This window comes from Vicugna pacos, chromosome 26 (assembly GCF_048564905.1).
Source record: "Vicugna pacos chromosome 26, VicPac4, whole genome shotgun sequence".
Taxonomy (NCBI): Eukaryota; Metazoa; Chordata; class Mammalia; order Artiodactyla; family Camelidae; genus Vicugna; species Vicugna pacos.
This window is the reverse complement of record NC_133012.1, coordinates 20981999-20999691: the sequence shown is the minus strand read 5'-3', so window position 1 is coordinate 20999691 and position 17693 is coordinate 20981999. Positions and strand designations below refer to the sequence as shown.

General features: G+C 45.4%; 1 protein-coding gene across 6 annotated transcripts in view; it reads left to right on the top strand.

The window, feature by feature from the left end:
- Nucleotides 1–17693, top strand: part of TENM3 (teneurin transmembrane protein 3) — a 1525061-nt gene that overhangs the window by 1489037 nt on the left and 18331 nt on the right. For all 6 annotated transcript variants that reach the window (XM_072950498.1, XM_072950499.1, XM_072950502.1 and 3 more), the window contains 2 exons: nt 12852–13027; nt 14622–14857. In XM_072950498.1, coding sequence (XP_072806599.1) covers nt 12852–13027; nt 14622–14857 — 412 coding nt within the window. The remainder of the gene's footprint in view (nt 1–12851; nt 13028–14621; nt 14858–17693) is intronic.

Sequence of the window (17693 nt, the reverse complement as noted above, 5' to 3'; positions counted from 1 at the left end):
CACACCGTATTTAAAGTATATCTATTAACTCTTATATCTAGATAAATTATAGTAAAGGCAACCATTCCAAAGAGCACTATTGAAAAATTTCACCAAATGTAAACCTCATAATTATGTACATACACACACATATATACATATGTTTGCTATAATTTCAGAATATAGTGGTTTATAGTACTTGAAAAATAACTTTTCTAATCAAAGTAACAGAAATATTGCTTTTAAAAAGTAGTGTTTTTGTTCATTCTCCTCTCGATGCCTGCAGCAAGAACATGATTTAAAAATGTCCAAGAAACATTTATGCATTTTGCAAAACAGTGTATTACCATATGAGACAGAAACAAAATGGAGCACTTAACCTAAGTCATTCAGAATCAGCGTATCAGAATGACAAATGATCATTTTTTTTCCTTTCCAGACATTCTTATCATCCAGCTGTGAATGAGCAAGGGCCCACCTCTTCTAAGTGTGAGAAACTTTAAAACACATTCAGAAGGAAGTGTGTAAAAAAAAAGATGGGGAGGGTCATAATCGGGCAGCCCCTTCCGAAGCACTCTCTGTGTTCTGACGGGGTGGCACCTTTCTGTCCAAGTCAGATTGTCGGTGGATAAACTCAGCCCCCACCTGTGCTCATCAGAGCCTTGACAACAAGGCTTTCTGCTCATTATACGCTGACCCGGGCGTGTGACTGGACGTGAGGACCCTGGCAGAGGCAAGGGGGCCTCGGACTCCCTGCCAGGCTTCCTTGGTGTTCGTTGTTGTTAGTGAGCTGCCAGCTCCCAGAACCCTAGGACGTGTCTGGAATATGTCCCTTCGCATCCCCATAGGCCTCCGTGTCTAATTTAAACCTTATAAGGTCCTTGGTACTTTCATAAAGAAGGGATATGAGAGGTTTGACAATGGTCAGAGTTTAATCAAAACCACAAGGAGATTATGGAAAAAACAAACCACTCTTCACAACTGGTAAACAACTGTTTTCTATGACTTTCATGACACTAGTCCCTAGAGCTGATACATGCTCTGTAATCATCTTTCTGCACAAATACCTTGCAAAGAGATATTAAACTTTTCAGCCCAGAGTCCCATCAGTACGTGTCCGGCTTTCTAGCTAGCCTAGTGTCTAAAAAGCCTTGAGATTAAAGCTCTGGAGGATAGAAACAGATAGAAGAGGACCTGAGATCGATAAACTTGCCCACCAATAAAAGTACAGTTGTAGGCTCTACCAAAGAAATTTTAAAAGAAAATTAGCTGAGATTACTTACCTTACATGTTTTCATTTTATTACTTTTTGTCTTAGTATGGACTTTGGTTTACCATTATTACATCACAGTATGACTGTGAGTACAGAATGAAATGTGGAAGTATCTCCTAAAAGGATGCAAATTGTGTAATTATCTTTGTGGCTCCCGCAACTCCTGGAATGTTGCGGTGGGTATAGATCGCTCCCAACAGCTATTTGTCGAATGAAGGAGTAGAGAAACCAAAGAAACCAGGTGAGAAACTGGTTATAGACAAGATTCTGATAAACCCCATAGCTGGCTCTTTCCAAGGCGCCGTGGGAAGGGTACCATATAAATCCTTCCTTGCTTTCGGACATGGCTCGGACCTTTCCAGACCAGAAGTTGATGCTGAAAATATTAACACATCTCATTTTTGTTGTGGGCGTTTAAAAATATGTTTACCTCATATTACATGTTTACTCTCTTTTGCTTTATAAAATAACTTCCTTAGTTGCCCTTGTTATTAAAATAATTAACAGAAAGTTGAGATTTCATATTGATAACACTTTCTCCTGAAATGTTGGTGTTCAGGAGTAAAAGACAGAGAGCATTTCCCATTGCAAATACAGTTAAAATGTAGAGTCGTCCCCGGTATCAGAAAGAACGGCTCTAAAGAAAACTGGATTTGCAACTTGAAATTCTGATCAGGCACCAGTGAAAGAGACAGGGCGCCTTTTTAGGGCACACAGGTAGTTTCCAAAGCACAAGAAACGTCATTTCAAAAGCTGGAGATACCATCTCCTTCTGGGCAGTAGCTTCTCACCACGTTACTTGTTATTTTTGTGTCTCTACTGTGAATTGTTAGAGAAGTGGCCGGTATCCTTAGACCTGCAACTGCATGTATGCTAGGGAGACGGCAGCCCGTGTCAGGTGGTTTATGACTCAGCTTTGAAGCCCCTGAGTTAGACTCGTATGTTTCGTGAAGGGAACGATCCTTTGCTGCTGACTGAACAAGCCGTCCGGAAGTGTCAGACCTCCTCTTGCATTGACTTGCCGGGCAGGGGAGGGATGTCCAGCCCGCTCTGGGGTCTCCTTGTCTGGCGACACTGTGATAAGCCAGCTGACTCCCTTCGCTTGGTATTAGAAGTTGTTTCGTGCTGCCCGTCGTACTGTTTAAAAACAACCATCACAAGTTGTGATTCCTTGGCTACAGTAATTCCAGGGAGACCAGAAAGATCTCACCTGCCAAAAATGTATCATTTAAAAAGTTCATAGCCAGAGCGAGACCTCAGTTCTTACACTTCAGTGCACACAAGAGCAAACCTAGTGTATTGAGTTGGGTGAGAGAATAAATTATTTAATAGCAAATGGCATTTCACAGTTCTCTGCTTGCTTACCCTTTAAAATACAAGCCGTGCAGGTGTGTCTAGAGGCTCTTCTGTCTGGTGCAAGAAGACAGCATGGAAAAAAAAGAAGCTCTGAGTTCTCTCTGATAGGAACAAGCCCACCCCCGGGTCGGTGGCAGTTTTCTGTCCTGGAACTTTGAATATTTGGAGCTTCATATGCATGAGGCTGACTCCATGGTCTTTCGTGAGCTCTGTCCAGATTCGCAGAGCAAATAAATGACTTTCAGCCTTCATTTCTATAGGTATATATGGGTCTCCAGTTTCTCATTTGGGTGCTTTATTGTCCCTCATTCAAGCTTACCAATTTCAGAACGAGCTTCTGAATCATTTCTTCATAATGAACGTAACTCTGCGCCCATGGGAAACCCACAGCTGCCGCTGACATCAGTTCTGATGCTCTGGGAGAGTGTGGGAAAGGGGACCCCAGAGCAGGAGGGAGGGCATCAGGAGAACCTGGGCTACAAGTCCAAAATAGTATACAGAAAGCGCAGGTAAGCTAGGAAAACTCGATGATTATTGTAGATCAGAGAAGTGCGTCCATCCCTGTTGACGCTGAGTCACGTATAAATAGCCAGACCAGCTGTGCAGGGGTGTGTTCTCCTGACCTGTGCATGCCTGTAAGAGCTCACGACGTTAGACAAATTATAGACGGCTCTTCCACAGGACAAAACTGAGAGAATAACCTTTCCCTTGGAAAGCATCTGACATCCAACCGTAAGAACTCAAACACTGAAACCACATTTCCTTACCAAAAACTGCATTAAAGACAAAGCAGCCCATTTTATACGTGTATATCTAAAACTGGTGCCCAGTTCCCCTCCTTTTCCTTTTCTTTTCTTACTGTCCTCGTGAAAGAAAATATTTGCCCCATTAAGAATGATTTTTTAAGAGATTTTTAGCAGCAAATCACTTACATTCATGGGAAGATGCTATGGTAGATTTCCACTTTTTGCTGTTTTATTTAATTGTTTAATAATTTTGCTTTAAATTTTTAACAAGAATATGAATTCCCAGGGATATCAGTTTTAAAAAAATGTAGGCAATTGAATAATTGTACATTTTTGTACATTTCAAACATTAATTGAAATATTACTGAGTCATTACTTTTATTAATACTTGATATCCAGTTTCCTTCTGCAGTCTAGACTGTTTTAAGAAATAATAAGTTCTGTCATGTTGCAAAGCAGGAAAGAAAATGGGGAAGCTGTATGTTATCCAGATTATTTGAAAAAATCTCAGAAAAAAATAGAAACAGATTGATGAGATATTCTCAGCCTGCCTCAGTATGTATGTAATATAAAATTTCTCGGATTTTCTCAGTATAATTTGCAGTGTGTCGATAGTTGTAAGGCTACATTAACCCTTTCAGTGTCTCCCATTTAGCCAATTAACATTCTCTTTGTGCTCAGTTGCTTCATAATGGTTCAAGAGTGAGTAAACGCAGCTTCCGAAAGTGTCGAATTCCTCCTTCAAACTAATTATGTTAACTGTCTGAGTTAGATAGATGATCCGATGGCCTCCCGTCTGTGTGCTTCAGCAGCTTCCCTTACGCAGTGATTATCAGATGATTTACTGTGAGACTGAGTTATAGACACCAGCCATTTTAAAGGGTGGTTTGATACCAAGGCAAGAGGTCTACACGGTGACAGCCAGTGAGTGGGAACTTTTTTTTAATAATCACAGAATAGAAGACAGACAGTTGGGTATTTTCCAGGGTCTGTCTGGCGTCTCTGACTCGTTCTTGTGACATCAAAACAAAAGCAACCTCAGCAGCCCCCACTCCTGGCCACCCTGACTCCTCGGCATCCCAGAGAGAGCCCCTTGCCTCTGTTCCAGGATCCCGGTTTCAGAATGTCTCGAGGCATCAAAGCAGAACTAAGATGGACACTGTTCTCTCCTGGACTCTGGCCCAGGATTGGAGGAGGTAACCCGTGAAGGAGATGAGATGAGTGGGGTACCATCCACGTGCGTCCCATCAGCCCGATTCCTCACGGCACCCCTCCCACCCATCACCACTACCCCACCTCTTACACACACACACACACACACAGACACACTTCAAAACAGGTCTCCTAGACCTCAGCTCATCCCAAATCTTGGTAAATCAATGATTCTTAAAGGGAGACCACCCAAAAGTATAAATAAAGGTGAAGAAATAAGGTGTTCTGGGCCAAAGGAATAGATGTACTCGGGAGACAGAGCTTGGCAGGTTTCAGAAAGAACACGCAGCTCAGAACGACAGAGCACAGAGTGTGTGCTGAAGCAGAAGAGAGGGATCACAGGTCTGACCCAGTGGGGCTTACGTGGACGTGCCTGCTGACCCTGGGTGAGCAGGACTCCCAGAGAGAAGTTTACCAGGGAAGCAACGTGGTCCATCTGGCGATAATAGAAGGATGGAGTTAATGTAGAAAAGTAGGAGGCTAAAAAAAAAGAGAGGCGGGGCTTAAGAGATAGTAAGTCTAGTTAAGAGGTGATGGTCTCAACCAGGGTTGGGCACTGAAGTTACAGAGAAGGAGACAGATGAGTCATTAGGAAATGAGGTCTAACTTGGTGATGGAATGCAAGACGGGAGGGAGGAAGAGGATCCGCTCACCTGGCGTCCACGTGGTGGGGAGATACAGGGAAGAAGCAGGTTGGTCAAAAAAGATGAGTTCAGATTTGGAACTTAGGAAGTTGAGGTTGCCTTAGAACCGTCTAGCACGTGGTCCAGAACAGCAGGGGAGACAGCAGGACAAGCCCTTTCTAGAGACGGCGCGAGAGCTGTGGAGGGAGCTGAGCCATGACTGTGAGTGAAGTCACACTGGAAAGATGTAATTCTGACGGGGAGTGGTGTGACTGCATGAATTTACAGAGTGGAGTCTCCTATGGCTTAACAGTAAAGTACCCGTGCTAATACTTCAGCTTTTCTGCCCCTGGGTTCCAGGCCCCTGATTTTTGACACCTTCAAATCTGACTCCCCTTGAGCAGTACATCACCTTCTGTTCATTCCTTGCTGCCTCTTTCTTTCTGTTCTCTTTTCTGAGTGGCAGCATAGGCTGACGGGAAAAAGCACAGGATTTGGAACTGAAAAACCTGGGTTCCATCCTGGTTTTGTCATTCACTCTGCTGTGTGTGACTCTGGGCAAGTCACAGCACCTCTCTAAGGGGGTGCGCCCTCACCTGTAAGGGAGAAAGCTTCTTAGTAATTAAAAATCTCTGCCTGCTTGAGAAAAACCTGGGATTCTGCCATTTCTCCCCAGCTTTGTCTAGGTCTCTGTCAAGGTTTATTCCAAAAGAATAAAATGTCTAAGTGGGCTTCCTACTTTAGTAGTAACCTTTCCAACTGGCCACAAGTCTTTTGAACTTTCCTTGTCCTCAGTCACTGCATAGCCGTTTCCTGGGTGGGGGTGTGGGTATGACCAGAAAACAAAGAAGAAGGCTCCAGAGCAGGATGGGTTTGTCCTCTGAGCACGCCCGGCCCCGTGGAATCAGTCTAGGAGGATGAGGGCTTACACAGTCCTGTTCCCTTGAAACAAAAATTTCCCTTGACATCCCGTCTAACAAGTCTGCATTTTCAAGACGTGCACAAGCCCTGTTATCTAAACAAATAAGACGTGCCCCTACTCGTGTCAACCTTTCTTAGTCAATTAAGAATTTTTAAAATGATCTAAATATGACCCTCTCTCAATGATGGCTAACCTCTCAGTCTTTTCAACCACAAAGTAACTAATTCTGGAATGACCTGACTTGGGTGCCTTGGTCTCAAGGCCTGTGAATTTCAGAGCTGGTCCTTGTCACTTCGTCCGCCCTCCTTGATGTGGTGATGGCCATGTAAGGAAAGAGGCATTGGGCCACTTTTCTTGAATTCGATCTTTGAAAAGGATGTCGTATCTGTGCCCATCTCTCACGGGGCTCAGCGTAAGGACAGGACCACAGGTGAGACAGAGAAGATCTGTCTTTGACTGTGGTCTTCTGAACCCATGTGATCGGGGTGTTTGAAAACAGAGAAAAGTGGCTTGACCGCAGACTCCAGTTTATGGAGCAAAGCGATGGTCAGAACTGGCCCCGCCGGCCAGACCTCGGAGGGAGTGCAGCAGCAGCAAAGACGTCTAAGTAAGTGTGAGCCGCCTCCTCCCTCCCCGCCCGGGCAGTGCTCACTCTTTCTCATCAAGATCCTCTTAGCACTTGAGACAAGCATCCTGTAAAATAATACCTTCCCTTGTCTTTCATATCGCATATTTTCCCCGTTATTTTGGGTAATACGCAGGCAGCAGTCAACTGAGGACCCCAGGAACCAGTGATTTAGGAGTTGGTTGATTGCTTGCTTACCTCGGTGATGGAAGTATTTTGCATTTTCTGTTCAGAACCTGATTTTTCGAGGACTTCTAGCTGACAACATTGCCACTGAATTCAGAGAAAGGATGATTTGCCTGTGAGATCACTGTTCAAATGTATAAACCACAGACTCGTTCCCAGAATACTTAAATCTTAAATTTCTCTCGAGATAAGTGTTACAGATCACATTCTTGCTATTAGGATTCCAAATCAGTCCACCACGAGAAGTTTCAATCAGGTTCTGTCCCGGGTTTGCTGTTTGCTCACGTCCTTCGTCAGGAACGCGGACCCAGGAATGATTGATGTGCACGGTTTTGTTCTGATGGGGTTAGTCATTTTGTGCTACTTTACCACGGTGACAGATAAGAGGTTATTACAGACTAGCGTGGTGATAAAAAGCATTGCCATACAGATGGCAGGACTGGGGGAATTTTTGGTTTTGCTGGCTGTTAAAGCAATGAAAGGAAATTGAAACCAAAGGAACTCTGCTAGATGCGAGAGATTTGCCTTCTGTGTCAGGGGGACAGTGGGAGGGAAACAGGTAAGTTAAGTCTTTCCTAGGAGGCCTTATGTGACTCAAGTCTGAAAGCAAACAGAGGTGCCCACACGAAGCTTATTCTGGGGAAGACACGCAGGAGCCAGCCGTGACTGTCACCCATCCAGAGGCCTCCAGAATGTGCCCAAACCAACACCTCCTGCTGTCTTGCCTCCTCAAGACAGGCTGAGTTTGGACCGGAGACGCCAGTCAAAGAGGAAACGTGTGTTTAGCTGGTCCTCATCCAGTCTTCTATAGGTGAAGAAAATAAAGGTTTGGGAGAGGGGCGTTGCCAACAAGATGGGGGTCAGTACACAGTTTGTCTCATCTTTGAGACCAGTTCAGCGTCAGGCTGAATCACAAGCCGACAGTCAGCACAAGGTGGGGGGGGCATCCGAGCCCTCAGGAGAGCCCCGCCTCTCGCAACCAGGACTGCCTCCTTCCCCTGCCTTCCTGGCTCCTCGCACGCTCTGCTCTGGTGGACACAGATTTTTCTCAAAAGCAGAAGATACTTCTAGAAACATAACATTTGATTAAAGAAGCCATGTTATGGAGAAGCACTGAAGACAACAGATAATCCTGTTGTCCAGTTTTAAGGAAAGTTTCCGGGAGCTGCAGGTTACTGCCCCTGGACCACACCTGCGGTGTCAGGAGACTTGACCTTGTGTCGGGGACCGTCTCTGTCCGCTTTGCTCTGAGTTGTAGAACCACTAACGATGTTTGGGCCGAGACGTGTTATACTAGCGGTGTTTCACAAGGTCGCTTTGGTGTTGGTGAAGACGGGGAGAGGCAGCAATCCAGGGCCGCTGTCGGGATGGGGAGACAGAGTGAGAGGCGTTATGAAGGGGAAGTGGACAGCTGGGAGCATCACGTCTGTAATGGGGGGAGAGAGAGAGAATTTCCCATTGGGATGGAATCAGAATTTTCAGCTGAGAAGGGCTGCGGCTCTGGCTCTCTGGGCATTTGTCGGTAATCCTGCTGTTTAGGAAACTTAAAAAGAGATTTAAAAATATACCACAAAGGCTGAAACAGCAAGTCTAGGCAGAAACGCAATCAAAATTAAAGACGAACAAACAGACAAACCTCAACCAACAGCATCCATCAGTGAAAGAGCAGACAGTCTTGAAGAGCCTGAGGGAGTTTGTCTTTTCCAGCGAGGCTCCTTCGTGAAGAGGGGTCGATCGGGAGCAGAGAGAATGTTGTGTGTGATGAATTTGAAGCTGTGAGGCTGAGACCAGCTGGGCGGAAGGGAGGGCACCCAGTTGATGCTCTAGTCAAATTCCCTGGAGCCAGTTGCACTGCAAATTCACAAAGCTCCTGAAAGAAAACTGTGTCTCAAAATGCACAAGCTGTTCCGGCCTCGTCCACCTCTGGGGCAGTGCGTGGAGCCACAAGATGCCCATTAGCAGAGAGCATGTCCAGCGGCACGTGTTTGACGGCAAGGCCCCCTGTTAGTCCCGGGGACCAGGGCTTCTCGGAGGACAGTCGGGTCTTGGCTGGTGCATGGTTTTGCTGCTTCTGCCCTAGAAGGGTTCGCCTGCCGTTTCTAAAAGTGCCTGAAAGTCATCCTTGGCCTTTCGTTCCCTCTCCCTCCCTTCCCCAGGTCCTCCGGCAGCTCTGACATCTGTCATCCAGCTCATTTCTTTTCTCTTGTCGTAGGTGCTAATGTGTGGGAAAGTGTTCATGGGTCCACTGTGCGATGGAAAAAATAATGATGTGGAGAATGTTTTCATAAAGCTTTACTTACTCCTTATAAGGAACCGTCTTTCACCCTGAAGTTAGGTCCAGTCTCCCTGTAGCCTGGTTAAATGGCCTTTGTTTATGAAATGATGCAGGTAACAGGTGAGGGGTTTTTATTTAAAGATGCTCTGCTGGTCCCTGAGTTCACTTTCTGTGCTGGTTTGTAAAATTGGCAGGTCTGGAAAGCACTCCCAGCTTTAATGCTGCCATCACACTAGCCTGATGGAAGCCTTGCTTCTCTTTAAAACCTTCGTCACGGTCCCCAGTGATGTCATCTGCACAGGGCCTCCCTCCACCATGTCACGGACCTCCATGGACCTTTTGCTTCAGCCAGGCTCTTCTGGTCCCTGACCTCACAGCCCATCCATCCTCATGCCTCCCCACCCCTTCCGTTGCTGTTTTCCAGGCAGGAAAATGTCCCATGCCTGCCTTACCCGCTTTTCTAAATCCGTTTTTATTTCAAGGCCCAGTTCAGGTCCCCACCCCAGCACAGCATCACCATCACACCATCACTCTGCACTCCGGGGGCTCTGGACCATCCCGCCAACACACACAGCACTGGTTTTAAGGATGGTTAATAATGGATGACCTTCCTTCCCAACCAGACTTCTTATGCTCTTTGTATCCACAATACGCTCTTATTCAGAAACTGGTAGGTGACTGTCGGGTAGCCACTCAGAGGCTCCCCCCACCCCAGCCCCACCGTAGCAGCTGTCCTGTACAAGCCACTCAGCCCCATTAGTGCCTTAACTTAGATGCAGACACTCGTTTGCAGGCACAAATGCAGGACTTTCCAGGACTCCATGTGAAGCTGGACCACTAAGATGCCAGCTGAACCCTCTGTCATTCTAACCGCGCTGCCTGCAAAGGCTACTTGTATTTTTATTTCCCGAAGAACCAAGGGCTAATAGGTCAGCGTCTGAACGCTTCGCGTCCCGTGCTCTGTGACAGTGTGCTCAGCATCCCGTGATAGGAAATGCCTGCCCGGCAGGACAGGGACCGTGTGGTAAGAAATGAAAGAGCAGAGGCAAAGGTGGGAGAAACGCTTTCTGCAGGAGAAAGGTGACAGTCCTGTTTTAGATTGACGAGCTAGAAAACATAAGCCAGCAAAGGGGTCGAGAAAGGGCAGGTGAGTGACAGCAGCAGGGATGAATCAGCAGAGCCCTGGCAGGTGGCATCATCTGTATAAAGCTGTCGTTCTCCACTTCAAGTCAAACACTGTGACTTACAGAAGGGCTAGTGGACCTGGGTCCAGGGCATGAAAGTTCCCGTTACGGCCCCGTCGTGAGACGCAAAGAGCCTGCACAAATCACCTAACCACATCGTGTTTTCATTTTTTCCATCCGTAAAATGGGAACCGGGGCGAGGGATAACGCAGCACCGAACTGCCTTTCCTACCGGAGCATTCAAAAGGATGTTAAAGTCTTGTTTATTTTTTCCTATGGCTTCCTTTTTCCTTCCTGTTTTATTAACCTGGAATTGACATAGAGCCTTGTGTAAGTTTAAGGTGGACAACATACTAATTTGACTTACATGCATCTTGAAATGGTGCTCACAGTAAGTTTGGTGACCATCCATCATCTAAGTATAGATACAGCATTTTAAAAAATAGCAAATAGATTATTTTTCCCTTGTGATGAGAACTCTTAGGATTTCCTCCCCTGGCGACTTTCCTGTTTAACACGCAACAGTGTTAATTCTGTGTGTCCTGTTGTACATTGCAGCCCTAGGGCTCGTTTATCCTAGGGTGTTAACTTCTTGAAAACACAACGACTTAATCTTCATCTCATCCTACGAGAAACGTAAAGCGATACAAGAATGATGTCCAGGTTAAGACTGCCCGTTAGGCTGGTTTGGTCGGTAATTCTGTAAGTCGGCTTTGCTGTATAAATAAACCTCTGCTTGCTTGTTTCATCAAGAGTAATAATTTCTTCAGAAAAGCAGTGACAGCAATAAACCATGTTGGGTTTCTTTCGCTGATGCCCTAACCTGCCGGGGGCACTTGGGTTGCTGGGGAGGGAGGGAGTCTGCCCTTTTATTTCCACTCGTTATAAAAGGGTCCAAACAGTGATTACACGACCGGCGCGTTTGCTTTCTCTCCGTTTCTCCGTGGCCGCCTCCGGCTCCGGAGCGCCCGCTCCTGCCGCTGGCTGAGCAGCAGGGCGGACTGTCAGATCAGGTCGTCAGCCCCGCCACCTGACGGATGCTGTCCCCGCGGAATTAATGGGGCCCCAGCAGACGCCCGTCTCTGCCCTTCCTCCTTTCCACACCCCTGTCTCCGCGTGATGTTGTCCTTAGTGAATCTTCTCTGCCTCGACTGCCTCGAGCTCCTAACTCCTAACCACAGGTTTCGAAAACACCACAGCTGATTTTTACACTCTAGAAGCCCTCTCTCCTTTTATCCCAACGTATCATTTGAGTCCTTTTTCCTACCCGTTATTCCTCTGTTGCCCCATGTTTACACCTGTTAATATGACCCTCTTCACTTTTTCCCCTCCCCTGATAACTTGTGTCTTTCACTGTTAAGAGTCTTTCTCTCCTGTTTCTGCATCTGGGTTGATTTTAAGTAGGACGGGGTTCAGCTCTCCCGTTTCGCTTAGACCTTTATTAATGAAGCAGCCTGAGTATTGATGTGAAATCCAATCTTAAGTATATTTTTGTCCCCAGGAAATCCCTGGGTTTTCATCCACAGTTTGCTTTTTCCCCCCTTTCTTCACACATTGTCATTTTTGAAATTTTCTCTGGTGCTGCCACAAATAGAAAAGTCACCAGAAAAACCGATTTCCTAGTAAAATGTTGTGTCTCTAATGCATATTTATGATTGGAGGATAGCTTTTTAAGATATATCCTAACGTTTAAACGGTAAGTTTCTCTCTTATTTATATGCGGGAAAGAGCAAGTATATAGTGAAAAAGCAAATAGTCATTAAATGTCAGGAAATAGTACATCTCATTTCAGTAAACAGAATAAATTGTCATTCAACATATCAGCCCGTTCCTACAATGTCAGTATAGACAAGAGAGATTATCACCACCCCCGCCAGCATTTAAGTCCCAATTTACCGTCATAAAGTCTGTCAATCACTGAGAAATAAAGTCTTTGAAAGGCTTTATTATATCAATTTGCTGAAGATGTCTCAGGATCCTAAAGGAATATTTCACATACGCAAATCCATACATGTATGTATACATACTGTTTTACAAAGTTGTATTTTTTTTCACATTGCGCTGCCATAGAGGGCATAAGTAAGCAAACCCATAAAACCTGATAGAACAGCGAATTAGCTCTCCTTTGTAGAAAATATGGAGGAACACTAAGAAATTTAATACCAGCAAACATGTTCCCTTTGAAACAGCAAATTAGATGTGCAGGAGGATTTTGGTCACACTTCAAAGAATAATGTGCTGAGGTGGAGAGCTGTTCTGTTTACTCTTGCTCTCACCAGTGAGACTTTTCTATGTTAAAGAGGCTTTTGATTACTTCAAAGCATGTTTGAAGTCCTCACTCTGTGCAGCTCATGCACAAAGACAAATAATCTTCCAAGTGTGCACGGCTAATGTGGCTGCACACTTTTTTGTAAGGAAGAGGGACCTGCAGTTTCCGCTTTAACGTCGAGTGGATGCCTCTTTTATTCAGCTATGACAGTGAGGGTCGCCTGACCAACGTGACATTTCCAACCGGAGTGGTCACAAACCTTCATGGAGACATGGACAGGGCCATCACGGTGGACATTGAGTCATCCAGCCGAGAAGAAGATGTCAGCATCACTTCAAATCTGTCCTCCATCGACTCATTCTACACCATGGTTCAAGGTAAACATGATGCATAACTTTCAACTGATTGCTCTAAAATACCGCTAGCACCCAAATAGAACGTGGCAACCCTCATTTTTTTTTTAATTTTATTGAACTATCGTTGATCTCCAATGTTAGTTTCAGGTGTACAGCAAAGCGATTCAGTTATACACATACATACATATGAATTTTTTTTCAGATTCTTTTCCATTATATGTTATTACAAGAAGTGTGAAGTTCCCTGTGCTGTACAGGAGGTCCTTCTTTATCTGTCTTATATACAGAAATGTGTATCTATTAATCCTGAAATAGGAGTTTGGGATTAACCCCCACTTTCTAAGATGACTCAGGAAAAGGAAGGTGAAAATATAAACCTCAAGAGATACTGATGAAATAGTCTAGTGTATACATATAATGTTCATTTAGTAATATGTACATTTTATATATATATATATCATATATATGTATATATGTGTTATACATATTTATATGTATTTATAAATAAGTATATATTACTAAATATCTAATATCTAAAAATACATAATATCTAAAACAATCTGGTACCCTAGAAAGTGTCTTTTTTATCCATTTAATAAAACTAGTGAATCCCCACTCTTCACATGCACCTTGAGATGCACTAGTGCGTCTTCCACAGTTTTCCAGAGTGTGTCATCGTCACTGCCAGGAGGACTGAAGGGTGAGGCTGAGCCCTTTTTGAATCTGTGTGTGATACAGTATTTGAATCCACATCTGATGCCATCACTGGAAATTTTATACCAAATTCCACATACCCATTTATGTAATATCTGGACTTTCCATTTTTGCATCCAGTCTTAGGCATATGTGTCCAATACCTCCATGGTGGAGCCTCTGCCATATTCCTTTTTGATGTAATCTTGAAAAAGCCTGTTGACAGTGCCAGTGGCCCTTGTGAGGTCCAGCTCTAAGACTAACTGCTAAATCTGAGTTAAACTTTTTTCACTCTCTTTTTTTGTTGTTTTACCAATTCTGTCAGGTAATCTCTATGGTTGTTTAAAAATGAGTATTGCTTGAATTCATTTCTTCCCCAAATGACCCCTATAGTATTGAAAAATTTTTAATTGAGGCAACAGCCTACATTATGAGGGGGTGTTTTGTACAGGATAGGACCCCCCCCCTTTTAAAGACAGTTTCAGAGGGAAATGTCCCCTTAGATTTTGGTACACAAGGTGTAGATATTAAATCTTTCCAGAAGATCTTTAACAAAGGATCTCGGGAAGGGATATCCTTCTCCTCCTAAAAGAACACATCCTTGGTTCCTTGCAAAACATTTACTGCACGTTCCCTGGAGTCTGAACCTTCATTTACTTCATCAAGCAAATGAGAAAAGGAAATCTATTAAAGTGGAGAAGGACTTTAAATTCCCCTAAAGTTTGCCTTTAGTATTCAGCCAAACCCATTACAGCATGAGATGCCAGAAACCCAAGTTGTTATTTTCTAAAAGGACATCCGTGAATACTTTGTTTCCTTATAAATGGAGTTCAGTCCGTGTCTTAGAAACGTGTACCACCCCAGCTGAACAGGGTTCACGCCACGTCTCCAGAACTCACGTGTTCTGCCCCTTATTTTCCAGATCAGTTAAGAAACAGCTACCAGATCGGTTATGACGGCTCCCTTCGCATCATCTCTGCCAGCGGCCTGGACTCCCACTACCAGACGGAGCCCCACGTGCTGGCCGGCACGGCTAACCCGACAGTTGCCAAACGAAACATGACTCTTCCTGGTGAAAACGGTCAGAATTTGGTGGAATGGAGATTCCGCAAAGAGCAAGCCCAAGGAAAAGTCAACGTGTTCGGTCGAAAGCTCAGGGTAAGTCCGCGGCAGCGGGAGGTGGCGACCCCCCAGCCCGCCTCGTCGGGCGACGGCCGGTGGGTGCGGGCGGGCCTGGGACACGTCTCCCGCCCCTGCTCCTCTGTCGCGAGCCACCCTCATACCTTAGAGCTTGAGTTACAGCCAACCAGCCGGACGTCAGGTCATTCATAGGAAAAGCCAACTATTTGAGAAAGGGGTTTTCTCGATGGAGCTTTGGTTGAAAATCACTTCTGCCCTGAGCGGTTAGGACACTGTGCGTAGCACAGCGCCAGAGAGCCTGGGTGGCAAGTGATTCTTGTTTTACTGATACTGCTTAATAACCGTGTGCTTTTCCTTCACCCACGCAGTTAGGAGTGTTGCCTCCCTAGATGGGGAGGGGGGTGCGAAGAATTGGCACAATACTAAAATTATTCCAGATCATAAGCATGTATATTGAAAGAGATGGGCTGCCCATTGAAAAGTGGATTCTTCCTCTGCAGCCTCAATATTTTGAAAGTACCGTGTGGGCACACAGAAAAGAGTTCCGGTGTCAGAACCCCCTGCCGCCTCCTTGCTATTGATGGAAAACCCAAACTGATCTTATTTTTATGAGAAGTGTGATGACACTGCTGATTACGTGAGCGTGATTGATCTTTGCCAAATGTCCTCTGTGTTGCCTCTGTGTTGTCTGTTTTCATTCCTCCGCCTCACACGGTGGGCCAGACATAGCTAGAAAGCAAGCTGTGATTTACAACAGCTGTTTGGTAAACGCAACCTAGATTAAGTACTAAAACACACGTCGCAGGGAACCACTGTCAGACCACTCTAAGCTGAACCCGACTCATTCTTTCTCTTAGTAAACAGATTTTTGTTTCTCAGACAAATGCAGGTAACTGTTCCTAAAATTTCTTCCCTTGCCATTAAAAACAAAATTTAAACTCAAGGAGAGAGAGGAAAAACATGGAGCACATGATTCATGTCCTTTTCTCAACTCCGAAAATGGTTAAATTTTTATTAGAACAGGCCAACATTATTTACCAGGACAATCCTTCATGGCAAGAGTCAGCTGCGACACACTGGCCCTGGCTAGTTCCAAGAAATAGAAATGAAGTAACGAAGAATCAGTGGATCAAATACAGACTCTCCAACTAACAGCGTGTATTCTAATTCCGCTTCAGTTGCAAGGCAGGGGTTTGGGACCCTAAATACATGGCCTCTGGAACAAGTGCTGTCTGCTCGCACCTCACCCATCCATCTCCCAGACTGCAGGAGCCAGGATGCCCCAGCTCCCGGGCCCTGGATCACGAGCTGGGGAGGCTGGGGGGAGGTTATTCCGTGAGAGGAGTGAGAAGAAAAAGCAACAGAATATCAGAAAGAAGAAGATTAGGGTGGAAGGTACAGTGATCGGCAGCAACACAAGCGCCAGGCTCATCTGGGGGTCACGTTCAGAGGGTCTTGGTCTGTGGCCAAAGTTAACTCCAGCTCCAGCCGTTTCTTCTGCTGAACAGAGGAATGGAGCTGCCGGCGTGCCCGTCTGCCGCCGCCACTGACCGCTGCCCCCGGGCCCGGCTTCCTTGGGCCACTGCAGACTGGAGGCTAGGTCACGGGCTTTGTCTTACTCCATGATCCCTAAAGCCAGATGCTACGCCTGAACGGGGACACACACACACATACACACACAGTCACACCTGTACTCAGACAGAGGGCTTAACTTCATCAAAAGACACAAAGGTCCTGCTCACGTTACTTGGCACAACCAAGAACACAACCCCTGAACTAAAACTAAAAATAGGGGTTCTAGACCAGGCTCCACTTTTTGCCAGTAATAAACCTTACGGGAAAATCATAACATCGGTAAAGCTGATTTTCCTTATCTGTGTGATGGTATCCATGTTATGATACAAAGAATGTAATATTATCTAGAGAATATCATAACATTCTGACACAGACATGATACATATTAGCTATCTTATGGATAAACAGATTTTGCCCTGCTCTGCCTGTGTTTCACACAATTATTACAGGATCAGATGAGACCGTGTGAAAGTCCTTTGAGAACAGGAGCGATTACATGCTCCGTAGCCCTAACCTAGAGAATTCTCAGCCACCGACACAAACAGTGGGCACTGAAACCCACACAGCAGACAGACAGGAAGACGTAGGTGCGAAAGAGGAAAGGTTACAGGAAATGCTTTGCCCAGAAACTGACCATGTGACACGTGGCCCACCGTTCTTTGAGACCAGCTAGTCTAAGTGTATCCTTTTTTCCTTTTTAACACTGTTTTTCTAGACATTAAAAAAAAAAATTAGGAAGAGTAGAGGAAAAGAGGGAAAATCCAGTTTTGAGTCTCTAGCTCTCGGCCTGATTCTAAACGAAGATCTGGCTTTGGGGAGAAAGGGACCAGCGCACGCAGGCAGGGGGTGTTAGCTTCTTTCTAAATGGCAGAGCCACAGTGCCTCCGCCAACCATTTCGGAAAATACACTATTTAAAACGGCCTGTTCCGTCACACTGAAAGGAGATTTCCAGCCGATATGTGCGATTGCTTGCATGGAGACAGTGCCAGGATCACAAGGGAGGGTTTCTTCCTTTCAAGATAAGATTGGATGTGCCAGCCCTGACTGCTAATTTCCCTCCTCTGTGGCTTCTAAGAGAGGAATTCCGGGGAGAGAGTGATGCTGTGAAAATCTGGTTTGAGGACCGGACCTGGACTCTGCCAAGTTAGGGACCAGAGGACGAAAAAGGAGGAGGACCTGAAGGCCCTGGGGCCTCTGAATCAGGAATGGGAATCAGAATCAGCCCGAAAAGCCACCCATTGTGACTCCACCCTTTCCTGAAACAGAGGATGTCTCGTC